The sequence below is a fragment of the Vombatus ursinus genome, unplaced genomic scaffold (assembly GCF_900497805.2).
Source record: "Vombatus ursinus unplaced genomic scaffold, bare-nosed wombat genome assembly UNPS02014791.1, whole genome shotgun sequence".
Taxonomy (NCBI): domain Eukaryota; kingdom Metazoa; phylum Chordata; class Mammalia; order Diprotodontia; family Vombatidae; genus Vombatus; species Vombatus ursinus.
Genome location: NW_020954569.1, coordinates 31,548,506 through 31,573,070, shown reverse-complemented (window position 1 = coordinate 31,573,070; position 24,565 = coordinate 31,548,506). Strand labels below are relative to the sequence as shown.

Below are 24,565 nucleotides of genomic sequence, written 5' to 3'. Positions count from 1 at the left end.
CCATGAAATAACCCACCTGGTTAAAAAATAAATGAAAAAAGATGTTTTCAGGGAAATTCAGGAAGAAATAATGGGCTACTTTAGATGGTCAGTAGCATTTTTGAAGATGTCCATAAAGAAAAGCTCTCTCTGCCTAAAGGTCTCAGATTCTTCAATTGATGACTAAAGCTTTTGCCTTTTAATCAAAAGATATTCAAGAAGGAAAAAGATGACTATCTTTGTCATGTTAGAGTCTACTGACTATCCTACACATTATACAATGAAACAACAGCATATATGAGCATAAATTATATAAAATTCTACTGTTATAATTTCTTCTTGAAAAATCCTTATGATTCTCCTGCAAAGCCTTAGACCAATATCTCATCTAATTAGTTTTATGTAGTTTAATTCAATTTATAAAAATCTATTTTCTCTCACACACCCCTTACTTCTTTTCCCCCTTCATTGAAAAACAAACACACCCTGAAATAAATGCCTCCCTAGGTTCTTGAAGATTATGCCAGGGAAGTGACATATGTGAATGTTTCTACCAAGCTGGAAAAGTTTTTGAGGACAGGTTTGGAAAACGTGTTTATTTTTTAAGTACTTCCTTTTCTAAATGAAGAGAAGCTTATTACCAGGTTAGTCACAGGGATACACACACACATACATACACACACACACACATAATGTTTATGATAATCAATAGGGATATATTTCCATACTCATACACATGTGTGCACATATACATACACACACAAATATACACACATATACATATATGTGCATGCATATTGTATATTTAATTTTTATTTATTTTAAAATTTATTAATTTTAATTTAAGATTTCATGTTTTTCCTTTTTTGATTATCTCTAAATGTATATATACACATAAGCATGTATGTATATATATATATGTATGTGTGTATATACACATATGGAGATAATCAACAGAGGGAAAGCATGAATATTAAAGGAAATTGGGAAAGGCTTCTTGAAAGCATTGGCCTTTTAGGTTAAACTTGAAATTGACCAAGGAGACCAAAAGGCCAATACGAAGAGGAAGAGTGTTCCAGGCACAGGAGACCACAATTGAAAATACTCAGATTGCTAAAATAAACAATGCAAATTAGTTTATATTAGCAACTGACTTTAGAAGAATAATAATTTGGAGCTAAAGGGGAAAAAAACCTACTTACTGAGTATATAAAATTTTATGATTATACTTTCAACCATTCATACAGAGGGAGAAGAAAAAGGGGAAAACGTATTGCAATAAAAAATGTAATTTTTTGAAGAAAAATAAATCAAGTGGAAGAAGGTGATATTAAATGAAAAAAAAATCACAGCATTTATAGTTGAAGGTACTGCAAAGAATTTCTATTTCAATTCCTTCATTATATGAAGAAAATGTGACCCAGAAAGGTTAAGAGACTTTCTCATAGTCACAGAAATAGTACTTAGTGAGTAGCTGGGACTTTCTTCAGTTGCTGGTCTTCTTTTGCATATTCAGTATTCTTTCACTTACTGGACTCTATTCAAAGGTCCTAGCAAATTTGCATAAAATCAAACAACTACTTAAGTTTTTGAAGGTTTTTTAAATTGATGTAGTATTAGCACAGGAAAGTGGAATGTAAAACTACATTAGTAACATCTTTTCACAACCAATGTTTTTAAAAAAAACCCCACATTTGTAGTCAATTCATCATACTAACAACTAGTTTTAATGGTAGCCATTTTGTTTGAACAATTTAACTCCAAGATGATTACATATGCTGACCATTTGCTTAATACTCCAAAATATATTTTAACCAAAGCATACTTTGCACACATCATAAAGCAATGCCTGATAGCAAAAATTCAGCTTGGACAAGATTTAATTTTACTTTTAGCAAAAATAGTTTTCAGATTCTTCAATTATTTCATTTACAAATTTCTGTTTATTATAGCCTCTCATTCATATGTAACAAAACAAATTCATCCATGTATGTGTTTTATAAAAAGCTGTACTTTGGGAAAGAATGTTTCTTTTTCTTTCAGATTCTTTTTTCCTGGGTGGATTCTATAAATTATTTTTAATGTAGTGCTTCACATTGAATATATATGCAAATATATATAGATATAGATATAGATATATACATACACATACAAACACACGTATACATACATGCATGCACACATACAAACACACATATAAATGGTACAATGGAGAGAGAGCCTGGCCTGAAGTCAGGAATATTCATCTTCCTGAGTCCAAATCTGGCCTCAGACACTTACTAGCTGTGTGACGCTGGACAAGTCACTTAACTATGTTTGTTTCAGTTTCCTCATCTGTAAAATGATCTGGAGGAGAAAATGGCAAACCATTCCAGTGTCTTTACCAAGAAAACTCCAAATAGAGTTATGAAGAGTCAGACAACTGAAACAACTGAACAACAATAACACACACACACACACACACACATATATATATGTACACACATACATATATTGTCACATTGAATATATATGTTCACACACATATTCAATGTGTATTTATCTATATTTATATAAATATAGTTCTGCTATAATGTGACATATGAATTCCTAAAAAGCACCCCACTATGCAAAACCATGAAATAAAAGCACTAGGATTTAGGGGAAAATGGAGTTAAAAGCACAACAGTCAAACAATTCATCAGTGACAGTTTTATGGAAAAAAAAACATTGTATAAAAGAAATTAATGTGGAAAATCCAAAAATAAAAGTAATCAAATACTCACTTATATTTGTCATTAAGATGGTATGTGTATATTAATGTGTATATTGCCATATATGCTTTGTATATATGTGTTTATGTGTGTATAACATATAAACATGAATAAATAAAAACAAACATGTATAATACATATACTACATGTGTATTCTAAACTGATACATTAAGGGAGATAGCATAAAATAGAATTTTTAAAACTGTAATTCAGTTTCATTTTATATTCATATTTTTAGTAACTTACAACATTCAGAAACATCTTTACTAATTTACTTAAGGTATCAAATATAATATTTGTAAAGATAATATTTTGCAAATGAGATAACATTTATAAAACACTTAGCACAGTGCCAGGCACATAGGAGGCACTATATAAATGCTTCTTCCTTCCCATTCCCCCTATTAGGAAAAAAAAATCATATGTGGATAAGGATATAAATTTATAAACATATAACAAACTATCCCCACCCTCCTCAAAAATATAGCTGAAGTAGTCTCTCTGTGTGTGTGTGTGTGTGTGTGTGTGTGTGTGTGTGTGTGTGTGTATGTGTGTGTGTGTGTGAGACCAAGTATGCAACATTGCTCTGACACGTACCTGGCTGAAGCTCTGGATAGCAGCTCTGGCTTGACTGCTTCGAGCTGGGAGTTGGGAAGGTGTTGTTTCACCCAGGGCAAGGGTCTGGTTGCTATGGTAGCTGGCTGAGTACTGGAAAGACCCTTCAGGTTTGGAATTGAGCTGAAGTGCACTCTGGGAGAGAAGGCTGGGCCCTGAATTGAAAGTAATTTGGAGCAGTCAGTGAGGGTGAAGCAGAAATGACATGTATTATTTACAGAGAGTGGCCTGGAATTATCACATGCACATGATTCTGGCCATCTAGTAGTCTTTGACTCTGAGAACTAAAATCAAACTGTATAATTGATCTGAATCCTTGGACTTAAGTTATATCTTTAGGTTTTAAAGTTACAAAAAAATAAATATTTATTATTCCAATGCTGTCCAACATGGAGAAAGTTTCAAGAGCGAAGCTGATTGAAAAAGAAATTACTTTATCATTTTTTTACGTTATCATAAACATAATTTTATTCATTTGAAAATATATCCTACACTAAATGCTTGCTAAATTTAATATCCTTAATTATATCTATTTAATTCAATGAGCAGAGACGTAAAACAATCATCTAACCTCAGTCCTTAAAGAATACCAATCAGTGATAATTTCTACAACATAAAGGCTAATATAACACTTCAGTGTCCACAGACATGACAACTTTTAAAATATCAAGAGCTCTTTATGCAATAAAAACCCACTTAAATTCTCACTGAATCTATGACTAGTTTGTCAGCTTATCTTTTCCATCTCAGCAAAACACGGTATGAAATCAGAAAGGAAATAGTGTTCAACATGGGGATTTCCCAAATTATTGTGATGATGAAGAGATAAGAATCACTATACTTGCCTAATCATTTTATCACGATGTCTAGCTAAAATATTACATTCTTAAGGAATACTTGAATAAAAGCTTGCTGAATGATACCATTTAAAATTATTGCTTATACTCATATCAGTCAATGAACAAGTATTCATTAAGTACCTACTGTGTATAGAGTACTATGCTAGATTCTGGGGGAAGATGAAAAGTTTCCATAAGACACAATCCCCATTCTTAACAAGCCCACAAACTTAGTAGAGAGATGACAGTCAGGCAAGGTAACGAGCATTTAATAAGTGTCTACTATGTGCTAGGCACTGGGCTAAGTCCAGGGGATAAAAGTAAAGGCAAAAAAACCCCCCAAAACAAAAAATAAGACAAAACAAAACCTGTCTTTGGGCTCAAGGTAACAGTCTAATGATACAATACAGATAGCCATAAATCACAATTACATGATAAGTGAATTAGAAAGTTATAAAATGAAGTATTTTTCCAAGAGTTAAGGGGGAAGTCATCACCCAAAAAGGGGTGATGTAGGAAGGTTTTTTGGAGGATATGATATCTGAGTAAAGAACAGATAGCTTCACAGGAAAAGATGAATAGGGAATGCATTTCAAGCACAGAGAACAACTCTTAACTAAGGCATGGAGTGGTGAGAGCAAGGTTCTTGTTGTGTGGTTAGAGAACTATTCAGTCTGACTGGTATTTAGAATGCATAGAGAGTACTAATATGAGAAGACTGAAAAAAAAATATGGTGGTGCCTAATGATGGAGGTCTTGAAGGCCAGGAAAATAAATTTGACATTTACTAGGGAGGCAATAGTGAGTCACTAAAGAATTTTGAATAGTCAAGTAATATGACCAGATCTGCATGTTAAAATAAAAAAACAATGATTCTGTCAGTGATTTGAAGTATTAATTGGAAGACAGAAGTTGCAAAGGGTCAGCTTTCAACTTGATGGAAGAAAAATCTGCCCAATAATTATAGCTGCCAAAATTTGGTCCTAGAAGTAGTAAGTTTCCTATCGCTGGATGTCTTTGAGTGATGTTAAGCAGATGACATGTATGGCAGGATGTTGTAAAGAAGGATTCCTATTCAAGTGTATGTTGAATACATGGGCTCTTAGGTGCTAAGACGGAGATACATACAGAGAGATAAATAGAGACAGAGAGACAGACAGAAAGGCACACAGAGAGAGACAGAGATAGGGAAGAGATAGAGACAGGCAGAGAGACAGAGATACAGAGACAGAACCATAGAGATAGAGAGAATAGACAGGTAGAGATATATAAATGCAAAGAAAGATTTATATTGATAACATTCTTTTCTAAAATGAATTTAATACTTATTAACAGATAAAAAAGAAGCATTTCAGAAGGGGTGGAGTTGAAACATAACCTTGCAATGTAAATTTCCTCAAATTATTTCAATCATAATGCAGAATCACTTTCCAGTGCAAGAAAGAAATTGTACCTGCATGAACTATTCTGTCCTTGACACCATTTCTGATATTTCACACAATAGTACCAATTCTAGTAGCAGGTAGTGACTAAGCTTATAATTTCATTCCTGATTTCTCTTTCTTAAAATATGGCTTTAGTTGTCAAGGCGAGTGTCCAAACTTGACATTATATGGAACGCTTCACTGAAAGAATTTTTCAGTGCCTTGAACAGTAGCATTTTATGTACCTTCTTGAGGATTTATATATCTTTTCTTTGCTTCTAATTCCCTTTGAAACTTTGAAACACTGTGAAGAGAATTGTAATGAAGTCATGTTATTGCCAATTAACTTATCTTCTTTTTAAATCACGTAGTACTCAAGTATGTTTTCAATTGAATAATTTTTTTATTGGATAGCTTAGGAATTTAGCTTCTGGATATAATATGGTTTATATGGACAAATGTACTGAAACTTTCAAAGATTCAATTTATAGATATAATAATGATGATGATGATGATGATGATAATACTTAAAATAATTATACTGCTCAGGTTGTTTTGCACAGAAGAGGTACTTAATAATAATACCTCAGATTTGCATAATACAAATGTGCATTTACACAACCTAAGGTCACTTTGTGAGCAAATATAAGATCTTGGATTCAAAGGTTCATAGATTTAGGATGGGAAGTGGGTTCACTTAACAGATGAGGAAATTAAAGCCTGTGAAGGTTTGTGACTTTCCCAAAATCATACGGCATGTAAGTGGCAGTTTGCAATCAAACAGATTCTCTGATTCCAAATCTCCAACTCCTCCTGTTGTACCACATTGGTTCAAACCGAGATCTCCTGACTTTCATTTCCAGTTTCTCCTATATCACAAAGTCCAGTTCTGCCCCTAACATCCCCTGTGACCATGGAGAAGTCACTGTACCTCTCTGGGCCTCAGTTTCCTCATCAGTAAAATGAGAAGATTGGACTAAATGGTTTCTTTCTAGCTCTAAAATTCTTTAATTGGAATCAAACTCTTTGAATGTCTTTTGTTCCCCCTTTTCCTCTTTGGCAAGCAGCAGGATACACTTTTCTTTCCCCCTAGATGGTGAAGAACAGTTTAGGAATCAGAAGATAAGGAGTGGGAAGACACATTGAGAGGTGGAGGATTTGTCTTTTACTCTATCTTAGCCTATCCCCATTACTGCAAACCTTGGCTGGCTAGAGAGAATACCCTAAAATCATTAATTTTATAAGATTTGAGGTCTTAAAATTATATACTCAAATAAAAAAGGTAATGTTGCATTACTTAGCTATTTGCTGTATTTCAGCATATTATTGATTTTTCTACACAAGATTTTCCTACGCAAGATTGAGAGATTTGAAAAATAATTAGGGTTAAATGAGCACAGTTATTTTAAAATCTATGACATTTCTAGGATTCAAAAATTGAGTGGTTAACTAGGCTAGCTAAATTTGTTTATATAGCTACTCCCAATAAATATCAATAGTAATAATACCAATTATATAGAACTTTAGGGTTTATAAGTGAACTTTTCTCATAATAACTCTGTAAGTTAAGTAGTGCCAGTATAATTATACCCATTCTATAGATGAAGAAATTTAGAGAAGCTAAGCTTGTCTAGGGTTAGAAAGCAAATCACTGTAAGATTTTGGACTTGAACCCATATCCCCTTACTCTATATTTGAAACTCTTTTCTCTATATGGTTATTCTTCATGCATTTCATAAATTCAGTTATAAACTGAATATTTGAAACTTTCAATTCCCCTTTCTCTCCTCCAAATGATGTTATACCTGATGATTAGGTTTATAGTCCTGTTTATAAAATGCTATTTAAAAATATACATATTGTTCTTTACTAATGGAGCCTAACTGAGGATATCTCAATATGGAATTATATTCAAGATGCCACAATTTATTTATATTTTCCACATGATCTTCTGTCTGCTGGAGAGGAGTGAGGATTCCACTATCTTCAAGCCACTGATTGTGGCTCCAGTCTACTTGAGGCTATGGACTGGAATTTGAGGAAAGGTGGCATGCCAGGGAATGGAAGGCTAAGAGATGGGGAAAAGGGATGAAAATGAGACAAAAGCGGTGGGCTTCTGGAGTAAGAAGCTATGACAAATACTTAGGGATAAAGAGTAAGGTAGAAAATGGTGAGAATAGAGCAATCAGCTATGGAGCAGAAGCCTTTATCCTCCTCCTCCTCCAAATAAGGAAGAACTTTTCCTTTCCTTCTAGGAAGGGAGAAGAAACTGAGCGCTAGACAGGGGCTAGTGTGTTTTCCTTTCCCTCTTCTTCTCTTTCCCTCCTTCCAGAACTCACCTTACTACTTCAGACTTATTGCCAACTAGCTTCCCTACAAAATGACACTAAGAACTACATGGGCTGGTTAAGGTGAGGAGGAAGATTCTCTAGTAACAGCGATGTCTACACTGGTGAAGGGGGAAGAGAGATAGAAAGGTCAAGGAAGAAAGGAGGGAAATCCTCAAGTGGCAGTGTGGTGTATTGGGGAGGGAGGCAGTTCCTGGTGCTGAGTAAGAGATATACCTATGTATATGTAAGTTTCATTCTGCTAATGAATATAATTATGGCTTGAAATATAGTATATACCCCATCAATAGTTTCATTTCCTACTGGGAATTATTATAGTCTTGGTCTATTTTAATCCAGAATTCCAAAGGTGATTGCGTCTATTTATGTTGAATTTGTAATTTTAAAATATGCTCTTAGGACATGAAGACAGATGCTACTGAAACCTTCCGTAGGCCTTCCCTTGCCAAGTCTACCAGTAAGATAAATAGCTTAAGTTTTTCCCCTATCAGTGACACTGGGGTTGTACTTCATGAATCATATTTTCACCTTTCCTGCTTCTTATGACCAATAAGGGATCAATAACTGACTGTTCCTAAGGATACAATTTGACACCAAACAAAGTTTTTCTCTGTGCACAGTTAATAGGGGGCTCACAACCAAAGGCTTCCTATTATCTCCTGTCAGCTGAGCTAATTGGCTTCGTCTTTGTAATGTGTGATGCTTTAAAATAGGTATTCCAAAAGAAAAAAAAGATTATATTGAATTACATAACTTCAAAAATGTCTAAACTTTTTACAGCAAGTGATAGTTTCAATGTCTTTATTACTTGTAAAGCTGGACTCCCTTTTGAGCTGTATTATGATTACTATAGCAGTAATTAGAGACTAGTTCATGGGTCCAATTTGATTTTGAACTTGACTTCACCCACAGAATCACAGAGTTAGAGCAAGAAGGGACCCCAGAGGCCAGCTATCCAACTGTCTCCTTGTACAGATTGAGAACCTGAGGTCTAGGCACACAGGTAGTGACCATCCTAGAGGTGGTATTAGATCTCAGAGTTAGGACTCTTTCCATTGTACTAAATTGCCTTTCAGTTGATGATCTTCAAACCTAGAGGTCAGCTCTCTTGGGCTAGCCTCAGCTCCTACCTAACATCTGGAGGCAACTCGAGCCACCTGGGGATGTTTATAAACATCCCAGAACTCATATACTCACTTCAAGTTCCATGTAGCCTGGCCTGTTGTTCACTGTGCATAGCATCACATCTCATACTTCTGTGCTCTTATAGACTATCTCTCGTGACTGGAATGCCCTTCCTCCTCATCTCTACCTCTTGTAATTTGAAGACTGGGCTCAAGTACCCTGTGCTACTAGAGGCCTTCCCTGCCTGATAACCTGTACCTTGCCTCCCCCAGCTCTTAGTGCTCTCCCTTCTACTCTACTTAACGGTTTGCATGTCCTTTGCCCCATGTGAACTCCTTGAGAATAAGGAGTGTGATTTTGTTTTATCATTATCTTCCAAGTACCTAGCATGATGCTTGGCAAAAAGTAAATATTTAATAAAGGATTATTTAACTGAATTGAAAGGACAAGGCATTTTTGAGCCATAAAAGAACTCACACATTCACAAGGGACTGAACATCAGAAACACACTCAGATTTCCCCCACTTCCCTTCAACAAAGATTTGTTTTCCCTACAAGGCAAAAAAGTTGACCCTAAGATCTGATTGGTGCCTGCCTGTCAACACAGCTCCTGTTCATCTAAGGGGCAAAAAGTTCCACTCATGTGAAGTCAAGGCCCCCTCTGGTTAGTAGATGATATTTAAAGACCACAGGAGTCATTACATCCTGTTGTGCTGTATAGACATCTCCACATGGAATCAATGGGGGTTGCAACTACAGTGATGGGTAGTTAGATGGCACAGTGGATAGAGTGCCAGGCCTGCAGTCAGGAAGACCTGAGTTCAAATCCAGCCTCAGACACTAGCTGTGTGACCCTGGGCAAGTCACTTAACCTTGGTGGCCTCAGTTACTCATCTGTAAAATGAGATGGGAGAAGGAAATGGCAAACCACTCCAGTATCTTTGCCAAGCAAACCCCAAAAGGGATCATGAAGAGTGTGACACAATTGAAATGGCTGAACAATAATAACCATACAGAAGCTAAGTACCACTGTTTCCTTCTAGCTTGTCCTTGTGGTGTTAGGGGAAAGTAAATCACCTTTTATTAACTGTAATAACTTGTAAGTGCCTCATTTCATCCCAGTATCAGACCTGAATTAACAGGATATTACTGAGTCAGGCCTGCCCCTAACACCTTATAGTAGTTACCTGCCTCAGTCACCTTTCCTTTGAGTATTTTTAAGGGGTGAGTTTCAAAGCCTATTGTTTATATAGTAGGTGTTAAACAAAAGAAGAAAGGAGATGCTAGGGGTGTGCCCTGGCTGCATGCCATCCTTGCAATAGCACTCCCAGGTTCTGCGTAGAAACAGGCAATCGAGGCCACTTAAAACTTTAATAAGCTAAGGCCAAAACACAGATGTTAAACAACAACAAAAGTCACTACAGAGCAAGATAGATAGGTATGTGCTTAAATTATTGATCATCCTTAAGCAGATGCCTATTCTTTGCCTGCTGTTGCTTCAAGGGTGTGCAGTTTGCATGTTAATTCATTTTCTGGTTTCTAAATATAGCTGTAAGGTTACCTATTGGAACCTATCAGTGTTCTCACTACAGGAAAATGATATGATCATTTTACTATCTTCAAAATAGAATTCAAATTGTACCATGGTACAATATATGCCCTTCAAAAACGCTTGTCCTGACATAATTAAAACTATTACTCTTTTCAGGATGTAACTATTTCTTAATCCTTAGATTGTGAGTTCCTCCAGTGCAAGGCCTATCTTTTGCCTTTCCTTTTATCCTCAGTGTTTAGCACAATGCCTGGCTCATCTTCATTATAGTTCAGTTGTTTCAATAGTGTCTGTCTCTTTGTGACCCTATTTAGGGTTTTCTTGGCAAAGGTGCTGGAGTGCTTTACCATTTCCTTCTGCAGCTCAGTTTATAGATTTATTCACTGTGCCACCTCATCTCCCTCCTGGCTCATATACTAGGTGCTTGATCAGTGTTGACTGACTGGCTGACTTTGATTAACATATGTTTTGTAATTTAAAATAACTACTAGTCAACTCAAACATATCAAATTATAATATTACTTAAATTAGCTGCCAAGTTTTGTTGATTTTTCCACTTCAAAAAACTTTCATATCCATCTTCTTAAATTTACATGGTCACCAGCCTAGTTGAAGCCTCCATTACCTGTCACCTGAACTACTACCATAGTCTCCTGGTTACTTTTCCTTGCTTGCAGTCTCTTCCCTCTCTATGCAGTATCATCTTCCTCAAGAACTGTCTGACTATGTCACTTTCCTGTTCAAGAATCTTTAGGAGTTCCCTGCTGCACCTAAAAATAAACAGAAACTTCACAACATGGCATCCAAAGTTCTTTGTAACATAGTTCCAACCTACTTTTCCAGGTTTATTTTACACTACTCTCCCTCCTGCTATTGGTATTCTATCTCCTGACTCCCTGCCTTTGCAATTCCCAGATATAGACTGAACATCCTCCTAACCTCTGCCTCTTAGAATCCACAGCTTGTTTCAGGTCGGATGCCAGCTCCCAGATGTCTTTCCTAAAGTATTAGAACTCTCTCTACCCTTCAATTGTGTTGTATTATCTTGTCTGTCATCCTCCAGGAGAATCTAAGGTCTTTGAAGGGATAGAGGTAGGTTTTTATATTTATCTTTGCTCATTATTTAGCTATAGTTAGGGCACCAGTGTTTTCAAGAACATTATGTACAAAAAAAAAATAAAATTGAAGTTAACTTACGATCAGATGAGGCAGCTAGTTGGCACAGTGGATAGAATGCCACCCTGTAGTCCAGAAGACCTCAGTTCAAATCCCACCTCAGACACTCACTAGGCATATGACCTTGTCCAAACTTGGCTTCCACAGTTTCCTCACCCCCTCTAATAATGGCACTTACCTTCCAGAATTGTTGTGTCCTTATTTTTACAGATTAGGAAAATGTGGCTCAGAGAGGGTAAGGGGCTTTTCCCGTTTGGTCAAAGATAGTGTTAGAGAAAGAATTTCAGGCCAAGTCTTCCTAACCTAAAGTCCAGCTCTCCACATATAATGCCAATCTGGATGTTTTTATGTGTTCAAAGGAGGTTTTTCTGGAATTGTTTATTCTTGTCTGCTTTAGCAATAACATCTGTTCCACAGACTTAGTACCTTTTGTCTAAACTGAACGTGTGGCAAAATATTCTAAGGCACTTAGCAATAATTAGATGACTCTGTTGAAGTTACACAGCCATTGTTTAACCATATTTATAGAGTTCCATCTTTCCTACAGTTTCTCTAAGCCAGATTAAGACAGGATACCACTATCAGACCTTGTGGTCCGATTATGATAATACCTTGGTTAGGACTTGTTTCTCTTTTAAACGCGGAACAATGCAAAGAGGATTTAGTGAAAGGATCTGAGTTTATATCCTGCTTCTATTAACTTCTTGCATGTCCTTGGACAGATTTCTTCACCTCTTAGTTAAGTTACTTAGTAACCTTAGTTACTTCAGTTATAAATGAGGGGTTTGGACAAATGACATCTAAGGTCCAGTCCAATTCTGCATCTACGAATCTTTGCTCTTGCTGTCATGTATGTAATTTAATTTTCCCCTCATACAACACCACTGTTATCAATTACTTTAAGAACATGGAGGTAGAAACAAGTGGATTAAGTAGTTTTTCCAAGAACTTAGTGCAAAGTCAGGAATAGCAAATCAAATCTGATGCTTATTAAAAGGCTAATGAAAGCAGAAATGTTATATAGTGACAGAATCTTATAAAACATATATAGAACATAGTGTGTGTGCAAACATGAAAAAGATTTTCACAAAAAAATAACTACCCAATTAAGTCATAAAAAAATGTGATGGTCAAGTTGTAATATGAAATTCTGCTGTTTCTAAAGATCCAAAAAGTTGAAGTAATTATTGTATTTATTCAGAAAATTAAGACCTATTTAAGCCTAAGTTTATTCATAAAAGAACTGAGAAAATGCCTGATTTCTTAAAAACTTTAATTACATTTGATCTATAGACCATTTTCATTTATTTTAACACCTTATAATTCATGGGCTCTAGCTGACTAGCATTTTTGCCTATTTGTTTTTAAATTTTATTCATTTTTTTTTGTTCATCACAGTCATTTCTCTATACTCTGCAATCTAGTAGCACTGGCCTCCCTGATATTCCTCAAATAAGACATTCCATGTCCTGACTACAGGCATTTTCACTAGCTGTTCCTCAGGCCTGAAATGCTCTCTGTCATCATCTCTGCCTCTTTGCTTCCTGGGCTTCCTTCAGCTCCCAGGTAAAGTCTTAACTTCTACAAGAAGCCTTTAGTGATTTATCTTGATTCTAGTGCCTTTCCGCTGTTATCTCTGATTTATCTTGTATATAGCTTATTTGTATTGTTAAGATATCAGGAGACACCATTTTCCAGAACTAAGGCCCAGCAAGCAGGCATTGCCCTGAGCTTGGCATAACAACAATCCTTTGTGCTCATCCTCTGGATGATCTCACCCTCTGGCAAAATTATATAATTGTTGTATTGCTTTGACCAGCACCAGGTATTCTCTGAACTTGGATGAGCACTGGAAAAGTACTCATGTTCTAGTCATGAAGACTTGGTATGAATCAAATTTGTCTCATTGTCAGGGCTACAGTTCTCTGCATAATCATTGGTATAAGTATTAAGATTTGGTCTCACTAAAGCAGTTCCCCCTACTAGGGAAGGGGTCCCAGCAAAATCCCAGACAGCCAGGATTGTCTTTTGACTGTCTTTGTATTTCAATCATTTAGCATAGTGCCTGGAGCATGGTAAGTACTTAATTTAAATGTCACTGACTTACTATTTTCTCCTTAGATATGCCTTATTTGCATAGTTACAAAGAAGAGAACAACTGGAAATAGCAATTCACCAAAGTCAGCATTCATCCATTTACCTGGGAGAAATGTGAACATGCCACCACCAGGGGAACAACTGGAAAGGCATTAAGCTCATTTTGGCAACTCCTATGCCTTTACTTTTGTATATGGATGGTGCTTAGATCCACCCTGACCTGAAAATTCTCATTCAATCTGCCTGTTCCCAATATACAGGATAACTTAATGCAAATTATAATTATATGGTCTTACCATATAACCTTAGTTTCCAGTTTTAAAGTGATTTAAGTCAAATCACTTTAACCAATGTAGTTGCCCCAATTTAAAGATGCCACTCAATATTTGTCATTTACCTAAAACTTTAAGGTTTACAAAGTTCTTTAATTATATTATCTTATTTGACCCCATGATCCTATGAAGTAGGTATCATTAGCCCTACTTTACAGATGAGGGAACTGAGGCTCAGAGAGGCTAGGTGATTTGGCTACAGCTAGGAAGTGTCAGAGGGGAGATTCAAACCCTATTGTCTCCTAGAACCAAGTGTAACACTGTGCATTATACCATTATCTCTCAGTAGCGACAACATAACTAAAAGGTAAAAGAATCACAGTAATTTACTCAGATTTACTACATTAAAGTGGAATTTAAAGTTCAATTCATTACCTAGAAGAGCAGTTTCAAAGGCACTTGAAAATTTTATTGGCTATGTGGGTTATCAAATGTTATCCTATGGTCTTACATTTCTTGCCACTGTACTTGTAATCAGTGTTTGAATAAGATGATTAGATACTTTATCAACTAATCTGGATACTTTGACCAATACTTTCTCTTTCTTTAACATGGTCCAGATACACAAGAAAAGTACATAACCTTTTTACGTATAAAAAGCAAGATTAGTGAGCACTGCAAATATGATAGATTTACATTCACAATAATCAATAACTGTGGAAGAGCAAAGAAACTTCATATAAACTAACAACAAAACAATTAAACAACAAAAATTGAAAACTTGAAAAACAATGAATTTTCTTTGGTAATGAAACTTTTTTGTTTTTTTTTGCTTCTAGTTTGTTTGCTTTTGCCTCTTATGATCTGATTCAATAATACTATGAAGCCTTTACTAGATTTACAACAAACAGTACATAAATGTTCTTCCAAAGAGCATCACCTCTCAATAATATAATTTACCCATTATAACCAAACTCTATGGAAAAGTCATGAAACCCTGCTGCAATGCTATATAGTTAATCACCCATTTATAGATATTGTTGAGATGGAACTAGCTGCTCTTTGTAAATTTTATTTCATCAAACTCTAGTTTTTCAGAACTGATTAAAGATTTTCTCTATTTTTCTTAGTCACCATTTGTTCTTATGTGGACAATATACTCGAACCGCTGGTATTTCTGTACTTTGATAGACCTGTGATTAATGTGGGTATTTCTAAAGTCACAGCCTGCAACCATTTTATACCTTCCTATCTTGGATGATTCTTGTTCAATTTAAACTTAATTTTTTTTTCTCCATAGAATTTTACAAATTCTCCATCAAGTGGCCACACAATATGCTGGAGGATCTCTCGACAATTAATGGATGCCATTGGAGTACTCAGCATGTCTATTGCTTATCCCTCACTCTTTCTACCTGCTACCACCATTTCTACAGCTACCCCTATTTCCAGTCCCAAATATTTCTGATATCATACTTCTACTGAACAGTGCAACTTGTTCATATCCAATGCACCCCTTTTCATTTCCTTTCAGATAACCCACAAATTTAATTATTTGGAGAAAAAGTTATTCCATGATTTGTTTTCATTCAGCATCACTGGAAAGAATAATGATGTTGAAATAATGGACATTTATTTCAGGGAGAAACTTGGGGGTAACAAAGAGTTCTTTGCAATTTCCAAATCCAGCCTGCTCTCCTCCTCATGATCAATTCTATTCCCAGCGCATTGTCCATCCATGCTGACTCAAATTTCAAAACATTACTGTGCTATTCTACTCTCCAATCAAAACCCATTTTAATAACAAAAATTAAAATAAAAAACTAAAGTGTGAAGATATTATCTGATAATTAATATTTTTGTCACTTGTGATGTGAACAGTAGTACTTGCAAGTAGGAACTTAGGAGGTATAAGTGGAAAGGAAGTTTTTTTGTTGTTTTTTTTTTTTTTTTGTTCAGTTGTTTCTGACTCTTTGTGATCCCATTTGGGATTTTCTTGGCAAGGATACTGGAGTGGTTTGCCATTTCCTTCTCCAGATCATTTTACAGATGTGGAAACTAAAGCAAACAGGGTTAAAGGACTTGCCCAGGGTCACACAGCTAGTAAGTGTCTAAGGCTGAATATGAACTCAGGAAGATGAGTCTTCCTGACTCTAGGCCCAGCACTTATTCACTGAGCCATCTATCTGCCCTGGAAAGGAAACTACTGCTCCCAGAAAAGGCTGTATATAATTGGTATCTTAGCTTCCCCCTCTTTCATTTACCTCTCAACCCTTTGTAATATGGGTTCTGACTTCATCACTCAACTGAAACTGTTCTCCTCACTGGCAATCAAAATTACCAATGACTTCTTATTTGTTAAACCTTAGTGCTCAGTATTTTCTCAGTACTCATCCTTAACTCCTTTGCTGCATGTCAAAATACTGACCACTCACTCCTCTCTTCTCCAAGTTTGCAAGAATTACTATGTCTTGGTCTTCCTCCTGCCTATATTATTCCTCAGTCTCCTCTGCTATTTGATCATACAGAATACATCCCCTAATGGTGGGTGTTCTTTCAGGCTCTGTCTTGGGCCCTCTCCTCATTTTTCTCTCTATATTCTCTCTTGGTGATCTCATCAGCTCCAATAAGTTTAATTGTCATTTCTATACTGATGATATATCTATATGTTCAACTCTAGTCTTTCCTTTGAGCTGCAGTACTATATGACTAATTAATTCCTTATTGCATACTTTGAACTGGATCATTTGGAGCTATATCAAACTCAGTGTTTCCAAAACAGATCTCATTATTTTCATTTCTTATCCCTATTCCAAACCTAACTGGCTTCCAGTTTTCACTATTTCCATAGAAGATACCGCCATTATTTCAGTCTCCTGGGTTTATAACCTTGATGTTATCTTAATTCCTTATATTTCCTCACCTCACATATGCAATCAGTTGCCAAATCTCGCCACTTCTACCTCCACATCTCTTAAATCCAGTTGCTTCTCTCTACTCACCAACTGCTACCACCACCGAAGTTTAGATCCTCATCATCTCTTACCTAATAAAGTATTGCAATAGTTTCCTAATTGGTTTCCCTATCCTAGGTCTCTGACCACTTCAGTTCAACTTTCTCACTGCTGTTCAAGTGATTTTCCTTAAGCTCAAATCTGACCATGCCACTCCTCTGATCAATCAGCTCCCTAGTGTCTCTTAGATAAAATACAAACTCCTCTGTTTCGCTTTTAGAGTTCTTCACAACCTTCACTCAATCTATCTTTCTAGCTATATTGTACATCAATCCCCCTTCCCACATTCTGCAATCCAGTCAACTTTGTCTTCTCTCCATTCATTACCTACACCACTCTATCTCCCATCTTTGCACTAATCATCTCCCATGCTGGAAATACACTGTCCTTGACTCTAGTTAATAGAATCTTCTCTTTCTTAAAAACACACCTCTACTACTGCCTGAAATCTTTCCTTATTCCCTCAACTTCTAGTGCCCTCCTTTCCAAACTGTCTTGTGTTGAACTACTTTATATTTATTCACTTTATATTCAAACTTGTGATTGTTATCTCTCCAGAGACAATATAGACTTATGAGTAGGGATTGCTTTATTCTATATATTTTTATCTTATCACCTAGCACAGTGTCCTACATATATTAGTTGCATAATAAATAGTTGCTGGTTGATTGACTGATTGCTTCTTTCCTCTTTCCCTACTTGCTAAGTCAGGGCTGGGAGTCTAGGTTGAAGGGTACTGAGTGGTATGGTCTTCACTGTGACCCTAAGGTACAATTAATCCCAGGATAGACTCTAAGGATATATTGATGCTTGCAAATTCGAATTCTTCTCTATTTGAGCAGTTTCAGAGGGTCTGAGAGGTATTTTCCCCCTTCCAAGTCTCAATCCTTCACTCTGTCATGCCTGAGCTTCATTTGAGCATAATAATTGGTTTCTGGGTACCTCTGGTACCTTGTCAATTACAAAACACAATTATGTATTTGATGGAAATTTTCACTCATCTTCCCAAATCTCTAAACTTAGACCTTAATCCCAGGAGCCATTCATAACACAGATGGCAGTAACTGTTTTTCATTTGGGAAATGTACATTCCTTCCTCCTCTTCATAATCTAAAAAAAAAAACCCATACTTTTCATATTTTTGTCTATGTCTTTTTCATTAATATACTCTTTTCTAAAGCAATAGCCATACTTTTTTGAGGAGGCAGTGTAATCTGCTTAAAATAATATGTAACAGAAGGGAAAACAGACATCCTTTGGGGAAAATGTATATAAGTTAGAGTTTTCATGTAGAAAAGAAGACATTGACAAATACATAATGGGCAGCTATTCTTTATATGTCCTTTAGTTATTTTCTTTCTGCTTTCTCTCATGTGTTGGGCCTCTGACACCAGCAATTTCCTGATGACTTCCATTTACATTTAGAAAGGTGAGCTAGTACAGGTAAGTTTCTAATTGCATTTTATAAGAGATTTGTAAAAGCAAACCAAACATATACACTTTACTTTAATTTATGACATACCTGTTATTATGGTCACCTAGAAAAAAAAATTTGTAGTCTATCAACATTTTTGAAAAAAAGGATAGAGATATTTTGGAGGCAATTTTAATTCTTAGAATAACAAAAGCATTTTATCTTCAAATCAGAAGAGAGAAAAATATTCTTTTAGTCCCAGAACATTTTTTTTAATTCCATGAAATTTCTGCTCATGTTTTGAGTTTTTTAATAACTCAGTGAATTAGTTCATCAAAGATTATATACCAACTCATCACCTCCCCAAATTAAATTGAAGCACATCCATTTTAGACAAATGTTAAACAGACTGAAAAACAATAATATACAAATCACCAATAAACTCTGAATGTGATTTCTTGTGAGTGCCATCTATAAAAACAAACAGAGTTATTTCAAAATGGAATGGGTTGACTCAACAGGTAGGACTTTTTTTTATTATTATTACAAAATCTTCAAGCAACAGCTGGATGATTACTTTTTAGTGGTATTCTCAAGGTCAGTTAGTCAATAAACCTTTATTAAATACCCAATAAGTGTGAGAAACTGTGCTAATCACATGGAATACAAAGAAAGACAAAAGACAAACAATCCATGCTCCCAAGGAGTTCTAATGGGGGCAATAACATGTCAACTAGCTATATACCAGGTAAGTTGAAGATAATCAACAGAGGGAAGGCCTTAGAATTAAGGGGTATTGAGAAAGATTTTCTGTAGAAGGAAGGCTTGTAGTTGGGACTTGAAGAAACCTGGGTTGACAGAAAATAGACATGAGGAGGAAAAACATTCCCAGGCTTGGGGTCAGCCAGTTAAAATTCTCAGAGTCAGGAGATAGAGCAGATAGAGCCCCCTGTTCAAAGAACATCAAGGACACCCGTCTTACCAGACAGGGATTGGGGTTGTGATGGGTGGGAGACAAAGTATAAGAAGACTAGAAAGGTAGAAGGGAGTGAGGCTGGGAGACATTCAAATGCTAAACAGAAGGTGATAGGAAGATATTGGAGTTTAACTAGTGGGGGTGGAAAGGGGGTATGACAGGTCTGAACCTGAGCTTTAGGAAGATAACTTTGGCAGCTAAGTGGAGGATGGACTGCAGTAGGCAGATACCAGAAGGCTATTGCAATAATCAAGTTGTGAGCTGAGGAGAGTATAGACCAGGATGATGGCAGTATTAAGGAGAAAAGGGGGAAAATATGAGAAATGTTATGAAAGGAAAAGCAACAGACCTTGGTAGCATATTGGATATGGGATGGGAGAGATAGAGGAGTCAATAATGACATCTAGGATATGAACTTTGATCACTAGGAGGATGGTGGTGCCTTCAACAGTGAGAAGGAAGTTAGGAATAGGAGAAGGTTTGGGAAAAATAATTAATTCAGATTTGAACATGCTGAGTTTAAGATGTCTACGTGACACTTAGTTCCAGAAGTCCAACAGGCAGAGATGCAAGATGAGAAGTCAGGAGAAAAGTCAAGGCTAGATCAGTAGATCTGAGAGTCATCAGCACAGAGATAATAATTGAATAGATGTGACTTGATGAAGTTACCAAGTGAAATAGTATAGAGGGAGAAAACAAGAGGATAGAGGACAGAGTCTTGAGGGACACTCATGGTTCGTGGGTATGACCTGGATGAAGATCCTGCAATAGAGACTAAGGAGAGGTCACACAGGTAAGATGGGGAACAAGACAGAGTGGTCTCATGAAAACCAAGAAAGAAGAGAGTGTAGAGAATAATATGATCAACAATGACAAAGGTTATATAGAGGTCAAAAAGAATGAGGACTAAGAAAAGGCCATTAGATGTGGCAATTAAGAGAACATTAGCAATTCTGGAGAGAGCAGTTTCAGTTGAATGATGTTGGAAGCCAGACTAAATAAGAAGAGAGTAGGAGAAGAAAATTAAGGTAATTATTGTAGATGACCTTTTCAATGGTTTAGTCAAAAAAAGGGAGGAGAAATATAGAATAATGACCAGAAGGGATGGATGGATTGAGTTATGTTTTTTTGAGGACATGGAAGGGAAGCAGCCAGTAGACAAGGAGAGATTGAAGATAAATAAGGGAGGATGATAGAGGATGTAATTTGCTAGAGAAGAGATGAAATGGGATCACTTATCCAAGTAAAAGGGTTTGCCTTGGCAAGATGGGTCACCTTTTCATGTGAGACAAGGGTGAAGGAAGAGAGTATCAGGGGGCATCTGAGAAATGTGAATTGAGGAGGCGGATATAGAAGAAACTCTTGCAGTCTCAATTATTTTTTCAGTGACACATGAAGCCATTCATTCTTCAGATAGGGACTGGACTAAACGATCTCTGAAGTTCTTTCCAAGGCTGCCATTTTATATCTCTATAATAAGAGCGAAATGTACCATGGTGTACTGATAGATAGCCTCTTTTAGGTCTTGAAGGTAGTATGACTTTTTAAGTACAAAATACAGATAGCAAGGATAAGATCAGACCACCTACCTTATTAAAGGGGATAGATTTCATTTTTAATTGGTCTTGACTGTTCCTGATGATGCTGTCCTATAATTCTCCATGGATAATAAAGGTTATGGAACTACAGAGACTAAATGCAGGTCATAGAATAATCCCAAAAATTACATGTATATATACAGAAGTTTATGAGGAGGCTGCTTTATTTTGAATTTATCTCAAAATGAACATTCTTGATGAGCTTTAAGAAGTTATATTTCCAATATCTAGAATAAAAAAATCCTACTGCCTTCTAATATTGTAATTCCCATAAAAAGTACATGTTCTAATGATTTGATTTTCAGAGATTTTTTTTATTACTATAAGCAAAAAAAGTAACACTCATAATAGATTCATTCAACTACACATACCTTCTATTCATTTGCAAACATAAAAAACATTTTGATAGGATTTTAATGTTGTTATTCAGTATATACAGAGAAATTATGGCATCCTATTTTCACAGTTACATAAAGTTATTTAAAAAATAATTGGGATGAATTATTGAACATAGATATTGATGAGTTGCTTTTAGATTTTTGTAAAATAGTCATCCTTTTTGTTTGATTAGTAACTGTGAAAATATTTGGTCTTTGAATATAATAACCTATATGTAAGAATACAGTTAATAGTTAATTTAAATAATTTAAATGTTCTAGGTTGAAGGAGGAAATGAGGGCTGGAATAACACAATGCTTTTTTTCATTTGAAACACTGTAAACATCTTTGGAAAATAAATATGGAACAGCAGACAAAGAAGAAAAGGTTCTTCAAACTTACTTTCACTAGTTGAATAGTCCTGGGGATCAAGTATTCCTGATTCTTGAAGCGATCTTATACAGGAGTCTACCAGTTCAAGACCAGTTGTGAGTTCATCCTCTATATCCTTCTGACCATCTATTTAAAATAAATACAAAAAATTAGCCCATAATCAATAATATATTTTCATTTTTTTTCATTATTTGATAGTTAAAAGTAGCCTGATGAAATATTTTTACCTCAGTAATTTCTCAGATCACTATCACACTCTATTCTCTCTCTCTCTTTTTTTTTCTTTTTTTAGGTCAGGAACAATTAAGACCATTTCTCTTGGGGGTTCTAAAATTAGTCAAGAAATTGACAAGAACTTAACCAAATCCTTTCCAATCATACTTATCTAAATAAAGCTTTTCGTAAAGAATTAAAAAGTTTAATTTCAGGCTATTGCCTTGCTCATTTTATTTCTTTATATCTTTTATTTCATAAGTACAATGAAATTAATTTTGATTCATATGGAACTTTAAATTCCCATCACAATTCTATACTTTACCTTGTGTTTGCCAATGAAACTGTTCTTCTGTTGAACTGCAAAAAAGAGAATAAATATGTATAACATGTTGATTTTTAAAATAAATCTATATTATAACATTTTCCCCCTATATTATCTCTGAAAATAGACTGATTTATTTGGCATTCAAATTAATGTACATTTAGATTATATTCATCATAAATATCAAGTATTAATGTGCCAGTTTTCATGAATGAAAAGGCTACTATTAAAGCCATTTCCATAAAAGGCCATGGCAAGGCAAATTATTCTCACCACTGATATGAATATTTTGGGTGACAACAAATACATAATTCCAGTTTCATTATATTAGGAGTCTGCCACTATTTCAAATGTTTTAAAAGGCAAGTTGGAATTTTGGCATAGACTTTGCAAAGAATGCAACATGTAGAATATATATAACATTTTTTGGTAGTTTGCCTATTTCAGTATAAAGCAAGGATTCTTAACCTGCAGTACAGAACATGTAGTCATTTTCATTTTAATATTTTTATGGCACTATTTCAATATGAATGATCTTCCTTGTAATCCTGTGTATTTTATTGTATACATCAAAAAGCATTATTCTGAGAAGTCCATCCATAGGCTTCTTAAGACTGCAAAAAGGATCCAAAACATAAAGAAGTTTGAGAACCCTCTGGATAAAATAAAGAGAAATAAAATACATTCACTGTCTCTCTTTAAGCAGTTTACACAGTGCCCTCACACTTAGAAATTGGGATTAACTTTTTATAGAACAATATTACTGATAGAAGCTGAAACTAAAACAATTACAAACATTCTGATATGTGTGTGTGAAATACATATAAGTACTTAGCATTTTTTCACATCATTTTTAGCACTCAAAAAATTTCAGACTTAATTACCAATTGGTTTCAATGGGTTGGTTCAGAAACACTTTGAAGGAGATGTATCTCCTAATATGTATCTCATATTCATTTATATTAATTACTTGTCCCTAAATACAAATGTATGGGCTTGCCTCTATTTTTGTCTTATGTTTTATGAGCTATATCTGACTGTTGGTATTTTACAACATAAAAAGCATCACATATATCACATGAAGTTCAGATTTTTTTTGAAGAGCTGAAATGTATTTGTATATAAAATGCAAATACATTCATAAAATACTATTGGATTTTTAGTGGTAAGATAAGAATTAGTTCAAAACCAAGAAGAAAAATATATAGTTTATAATCTAGACAACTTAACTCTAAACAATCCAAACAAGTAATTGACAATCAAAAAATGGCACAAGGATAAAAGAAATGACATTAGCAGTGATATAATTATTTTAACCAGAAGTCTTATCATGTTAGTTAATTTCAACAAGGATACCAAAAGAAAGGACCCTGAAGGACCCTGAATAAGCAAACACCTGAATTAGTTTCCAAATGAAGAGAGAAGCAATATTGAGTTAGTACTCTTATGAATAATGATTTCTGAAATGACAATTAGTATTTTCTAATAAGGCAGAGATAAACAGTGGAGGGTAAAGTCACTACAAAGAAAGCTTGGTAAGACTTTGAAGTAAAGAAGTCTCAGGGATATTTAAGGATGAAATTGAAGGAAAATAGCAAAGAGAAAAAAAAAAGATTTGTAAAAAGCATTACAATGAACTGGTTTCTCCATCCACGATATCAGAAACTCTATAGTTGGTCCTTAATGCCACAATCCTACATTTGCTTCTAGGAGAGGTAGAAGTAGCCTAGAGAATACAAGTGTGGGAAGAAGAACTCAATTGAACTAAGTGTTCAAAGAAGAGTTCTGTGCTGGAGGCAACAATTATAAGGGGATTTGGGGACCAAGAAACAAAACATAGGAAGGAAGGGAAGATACCAAAGACTTGGAAAACATCTCAGACCCTATTAATACTAAAAAATTAGGGTCTAGTAAAACATAAATAATTGCTCACTTATATGTCTACTTTTTCATTTATACAAAATCTTTATCCAGGAACCAAGGGAATCTTCCAAGAGGGTATTGGTAGGGAACAATCAGACTTTTACAGGCAATAGTCAAAATGAACTTCATCATCAGTATTTTTAAATTAACT

General features: G+C 35.2%; 1 protein-coding gene across 1 annotated transcript in view; it reads right to left on the bottom strand.

Annotated features, from left to right (window-relative positions):
- CTNND2 (catenin delta 2) overlaps positions 1 to 24,565 on the bottom strand; it is a 912,708-nt gene that overhangs the window by 496,141 nt on the left and 392,002 nt on the right. Inside the window, exons 3-5 of the mRNA XM_027869022.1 lie at positions 22,492 to 22,526; positions 21,963 to 22,079; positions 3,330 to 3,502 (exon numbers count right to left, since the gene is read on the bottom strand). Coding sequence (XP_027724823.1) covers positions 3,330 to 3,502; positions 21,963 to 22,079; positions 22,492 to 22,526 — 325 coding nt within the window. The remainder of the gene's footprint in view (positions 1 to 3,329; positions 3,503 to 21,962; positions 22,080 to 22,491; positions 22,527 to 24,565) is intronic.